This window comes from Nematolebias whitei, chromosome 1, assembly GCF_014905685.2.
Source record: "Nematolebias whitei isolate Nwh7 chromosome 1, NemWhi1, whole genome shotgun sequence".
Classification (NCBI taxonomy): domain Eukaryota; kingdom Metazoa; phylum Chordata; class Actinopteri; order Cyprinodontiformes; family Rivulidae; genus Nematolebias; species Nematolebias whitei.
Genome location: NC_056498.1, coordinates 92,837,559 through 92,843,687, shown reverse-complemented (window position 1 = coordinate 92,843,687; position 6,129 = coordinate 92,837,559). Strand labels below are relative to the sequence as shown.

At 38.1% G+C, this 6,129-nt stretch overlaps 1 protein-coding gene across 1 annotated transcript in view; it reads left to right on the top strand.

Annotated features, from left to right (window-relative positions):
• The window catches only part of ehbp1 (EH domain binding protein 1), a gene marked incomplete in the record, with an annotated part of 851,057 nt that overhangs the window by 241,521 nt on the left and 603,407 nt on the right, over window positions 1–6,129 (top strand). The window contains 1 exon segment of the mRNA XM_037681251.1: window positions 1,820–1,873. Within this exon segment, the coding sequence (XP_037537179.1) occupies window positions 1,820–1,873 (54 nt within the window).

Sequence of the window (6,129 nt, the reverse complement as noted above, 5' to 3'; positions counted from 1 at the left end):
AAAAAAACGAAGTCCAGATGACATGATTCAACCTTTTTTGTTGTTTTATACTTGGATGACTGAGAAAACAAACTTTGTGTCATTTCTGAAATGTTTTGGCCTGGCCAGGACAAGACTTTTAAGGACAAGACTTTTATGCAAAACATTTTGAATAAATTAGATACCATTTCCTGCATTCTGGTGTATTTTAATGAGTTTTTTTTTAACATCTACATTTACCTACATAATAAACACTTGATTCAATAATTATTTTAGAGACGTCTAACAAAATAAAGTCAGGTCCTCTGGACAGATTTTTAAAAAATGCTGAAATTATTGAGCATGCATCAGGATATTTCAGACACCTCGTTCAACTAGTCCACATAGGCATCATCCTGTTTTTAAACTTACTCCTATAGCTAAGATAATGAAATTAATGTGACAGTCACACAATTATCACAATGACTTTAGGGGTGGGCAGCACGGGGGCTCAACTGATAGAGCTGCTTCCTCTCAGCGAGGAGGTCCCTGGTTCAAATCCCGGTCTGGGGGCCTTTCTGGGTGGAGTTTGCATGTTCTTTCCGTGCATGTGTGGGTTTTCTCCGTGTACTCCGGTTTCTTCCCACAGACCAAAAACACGCATGTTAGGCTGAATGGTAACTCTGAATTGTCCCTAGGTGTGAGTGAGAGAGTGAATGGCTGTTTGTCTCTATGTGGCACTGTGATGGACCTGCGACCTGTCCAGGGTGTACCCCGCCCCTCGCACAGTGATTGCTGGACATGTGCACCGGCGACCCCCGTGACCCAAAATGGAAGAAGCGGGTAAAAGATAGTGGATGGATGTTTCACTACGCAGTGGTTTTTATTTTTTAACCTTTTTTTGGAGTCACCTATGCAATTTTTTTGTTTCAAAACTTTTTAATAAAGCCAGAAACAGACTGATGAATGAAAAAATGAATAAATGAATGAACAAATGAATGGCTATGTAACAAAGATTGCAAGTAAAGCAACACTATTCTGGCTTTTAAAGTCAGTGTAAAATGATGGAGTTTAGTGGGATTTTGAAAGCCGAGGAATTTCCTGAGGGTTTTTGTGTTTGTTCTATCAAGTTGCACTGGGTGTGTTTCAAGCACACTGATTCATCATCAATTATTTTATCTGCTCTAACCACTCAGCCACAGCTGCTCCTGGTATGGGTCTGCAACAAGCCTCTTGTCTTTATTCATCAATTATTTTATCTGTAAAAGCAAAAAGTTATTGGTGCAATCTGAAAATGAAATTCAGTTAAATGTTTTGCTAGGAAAACCACAATTGCTGCCTATCTAAACTTTTTTGCAGGACAATCAAACTCATTAACTCGTGTCCATTTAATTAATCCATTATTTTATTTTTTGTTGTGCTTTATGACTGTGTACAGTCGGCTGCTGAAGGCCACAGCAGTACAAGACATGGGTGCTTGCTGTTCTTCTATTCACTTTGTTCTTTTCAGTCACTGCAATGTAAAATGTCAGGACATTAGAAACATCATGATATTGAGCATCTACACATTGTGACTTGGATCAGATTCACAGAAGAATAGGAAAATCTACAGAAGTACAGTATTTTAATGAGACAAAACAGGTCAGTTGGTGAAAAGAGCACTAAGCAGATTGCTTGTCACTTATCAATGTCTTTTTTTATGTTTATTTTATGAGATTGTAAAGTAGTAACAATAACAGAAAATATACCCAAACACAGTAGAGCAGGAAACAAACGTTATTTTTATGTACTGAATGTCTGATTAAAATTAAAATTAAAAAATTAAAATGTGTTTTTGATTTATAAATTTCTGCCCTTGCAGGATCCCCATGCAGAGGAGTTTGAGGACAAAGAATGGACATTTGTCATTGAAAATGTGAGTACAAAGTGTTTTTTTTAACCTGTGGGTCTGAAGCAATGGTTGGATCACGTCTTGTTTATAACCCACCAGTATTAATATTGTTATGAGCGTGTTTATCATTTTTCAGTGCAAATTCTGCCATCGTGTGGTTAGTTTATGTTATTACATGCTGTTCAAAATAGAGGGGAGCCCTCAGTAAATTACAGCTGTGGCCTATTGGCTCGGTTTTCTGACAGAATGACAGCTTGCATTTTTAAAAAATACAGTTTAGTTTTCTTGAGCAACACACTTGCTTGTAAAAAAAATGCTTTTAACTTGACTTCCAGCAAGACTTTTTAGTGTTTCTATCAATTTTAGGATGATTACAAGAAAATATGTTTTTCCCTCATTCCCTCCATCCATTTATCCATTTTCATACTTGCTTTGAATTAAGGGTTCATTTTTAGACGCTTATGGTCTTGTTTGAAATATTTGCTCAAAACAGTAGACAAAAGTATTTTTTTCCCCTGCGGTTAACTGTTGCTCATCTTGCAGTAAGCATAAATGATTAGCAATTTTTTTTTTTTTTTTTTTAACATCTGAAAAACAAGAAAGAGAAGGAACATTTTTAGCCTGGGTCAATGAATCAAGCCTTCAGGATGAGAAACTAATGGAAAGCCAGAAGGCAAGCTATTAAAGCATAGTGATTTGTACAGAAACCGGAAACTTTCTGTTCTAAAAGTTGCAGTACTTGCTGCTTTCATTTGTCTATTTTGGTCATTTTTATGACAAAGTGTGCCTAACAACATATTAAATACATAAAAAAACAATATACTACTATTATATTAAATGTGAATCTCAGGAATGTATTTATTGTTTTGCATGAAACGGTTACATTAATTTGCGAAAATTAAACTGTGAACACCATTTAGAGCAGGGTGCAATCTGATTTATTGACCTCTAATGTAAACTTGTTGATGAAAATTATATGACTTTTGTTGCTTAATTCTTTAATAAAAAGACAAAAAATAGAGTTGGAGAATTTGCATTTCCTGCGAAAATGCAAGTGTGAATGCTTCTTGCTTAAGGGGCTGTTTACACAGCGCATATTTTGAGTGAATGCGCAGCTTTCTCTCTGCGGTTCTGCTGTTCATTTACACGACACCAGTGGCCCCCCTCTTTGAATCTGGAGGTTTCTGAACCCACCTTCTAAAGTGGATGTTTTTCACTGACCTCCCACTGATAATGTAAACATCTCCCTCTGAGGCTTTGTGTTAAACCACATGCACGGACAGACACTATATTTCTATCAACATGGCGGCGGATACGGTGCTTTCTGAACTACGACTAATGGAATATATTTTTTATGTTATAGTTAATCTACGTCAGATACCAGGTGCTGTGACCGACATCTGTGTTGGAAGAGACACAGTCGGATCCAGTTCTAATGTCGCTGTTTTTAAAACGAGGCACGTGCACACGTCACGCTGCACTGTAATATACTAAATATGCTAAATTATATGTTTAATAATAATAAACAGTATTTATGTTAGTGTGCAAGATATAATGAAGCTCTGAGCTAAATGAAGCTATCTGGACATTATGTAATTCAAATTTAAAATGATGCTAAACATATTGCATGTTATTAAAGTTGAAAATGAAGAGATCAGGTTTCATTTTTATTTATTTATTCAATACCACAAACTGTATGTCACACAAACTGATAATTAAACTGAATACACTTAAAAACAAGTTAACTGTAAACTACATTAATGAACTGGACTCTGCTCTGTTTTCTTCCTGGAATCTGGTCCCACGTTGTTCATCTGCCTCATTCAGGCTGTCACTGCTTTGATTAATGCAGCTCAAAACATTTAATGGATTGAATAAAAGAGCTGAGGTGAATTTTAAATAAATAGTTCATCCAACATCTCTCTCTTCGATGTCCTCCTGCACTCCACCTGGGCCGAGCTTCGTTCAGAACCAGTTTGCCTGGTGGAAGGACAGCTTCTTCTTCTTTCAGGACAAATAAAAATAAAAACTCGGTTGTTGTGTGATCGAATTAAACACAAGCTAACATTATTAAGAACATTGATTTATCTGCTGTAAATCAGCTACTGATTATCACGGAGTAAAGTCCGACATCGTCGACTTGGTTCTGGTCCACTCAGCGACCGCTGTGGAGCTGTTAGACGAAGCGGTCCCGCTTGGCGTCAAATCTGTTGACTCTTATCCATAATCCAGCCAAAATCCAGCTTTAACTTGTTCTTAAGTTGTTGTTAGCTGAACTTTTAGCCCAGAGGAAAGGAGCGTGCTGAGGCAGCATGCATGCGCATTAGTTGAAGGTACAAAATTCACAGCACCATCTAATGACCTGGCATGGTAACTACAGCGGATTCGGGAGGGCGGCGGGGGGGGGGGGAATTCCTCCGGATGCATGTAAACACAAAATCCGACCATGTCAACGCAAATCTTTTTCTCTAATTAACATACGAAAAAACCTACGTTTCCCCCATCGTGTCCGTATAAATAGGGCCTAAGAATGTCAAGAAAACAGTTGAAAAGCAGCATAAAACAGCAGAAAGAAGCTTCAAATATCAGAAGGAAGCAGAATGTGCAGTTGTTCCTAATGTAATGGACTGCCAGGCTGCTACTGATATAAACTGCTGATCTAACAGTACTATGTGTTTGGGTTTGCTCTCAGCTACAGCTATACCAAATTTCAGCTGAATAGCTCTAAAAATGCCCGAGTTATCATATTTTTTCTTTTTTAGCAAAGGCGGACATCTTGGATTTTTTATTTGGATGCAATATGTAATAGGGAACATTCTCAGCTATAACCTCACCAAATTTCAGCTCTGTATGTGTAAAAATGGCTGAGTTAAATCCATTCAAAAGTAGTGTTGGTGGCTTTCTTAGATTTTTGATTTTCATGCAGCATTTTATTGTAAACATTTTCAGCTAACACCACACCAACTTTCAGTTCAATATTACTAAAATTGGCTGATTTATAGTATTTTTCCTTTTTTGCGAAGGCGGCCATCTTGGATTTTTGATTTGGATGCTGTATGTGATAAGGAATGTTCTCAGCTATAATCTCAAATTTCAGCTCTGTGTGTAAAAATGGCCAAATTAAATCCATTCAAAAGTAGTGTTGTTGGCCATCTTGGATTTTTGATTTTCATTCAACATTTGATGGGAAACATTGCCAGTTTTTATAACACCAACATTCAGCTCAATATGATTAAAATTGGCTGATTTATAATATGTTTCCTTTTTGTTAAGGCGGCCATCTTAGATTTTTAATTTTCAGTTAGTCTATTAGAGATTGTCATCTACCAATATGCCAAATTTCAGCTGAATAGCTATAAAAATGGCAAAGTGATCATAGTTTTTCTATAAAACAGCTGAATAGTAGCTAAAGAAATGTAGAAGGGAGCTTAATTGTAACCACTAAGGCTGAAAAAGACATAAATTAGCACAATAAAGTTTAAATTATCCGAGAAACGCTGAAATTTGCCAAAAACAGCTGAATAGTAGTTAAAACTGACAAGATCTGGGTTTTGGATCAGCAACAACAAGAAGCCCAAGAGCAGTTTAACTATTTTATTGTGAACAGGAAACACTCTGGTGGAGGTCTGGATCCTGGGCTGGGTCTAATCTGTCAAGACAGAAGAGTTAGTGGCTTTGACTAAGTTTTGGATGTGCAGGTGAATGTTGGTGTCTGCACTAACCTTCTGTCTTGATCTTGCAGAGTCTGTAGTCACACTGCAGTCGGTGATGTCCCTCCAGTAGAGCAGGTTGCTGCAGTGGAGCAGATTAAAGGATTTGAGGTCCAGAACAGGGAAATCCAGAATCGTGGTCATTGAGTCATTGCAGGGTCAAAAACCATAGAAAAAGAGAAGCGAGAACAGGGCCGAGTCGTGATCCAAAAGACGTGGTCAAACGGGGAAGGCACAGAGTCAGAAACCATGGGCAGATAGGCAGACAAAATCCAAGAGGGTTCAGGCAAGGGGAGGAGTCAAAAACAGGCAAGGAGCCGTGGCAAGAGACAAGATCAGGTATGCTGAATTTCTACTGCGTGGGGCGGCTGTGGCTGAGTGGTTAGAGCAGTCGTCCTCCAATGCAAGAGTTGGGGGTTCGAATCCACCAGCAGTCACATGCCGAAGTGTCCCTGGGCAAGACACTGAACCCCTCATAGCCTCTGATGTGTGTCCCATTGGTGTATGAATGTGATCTAAAGCACTGATTAGTCTCATTAGAATGATTTGTTCAATTAGCTTTGTAGAGAT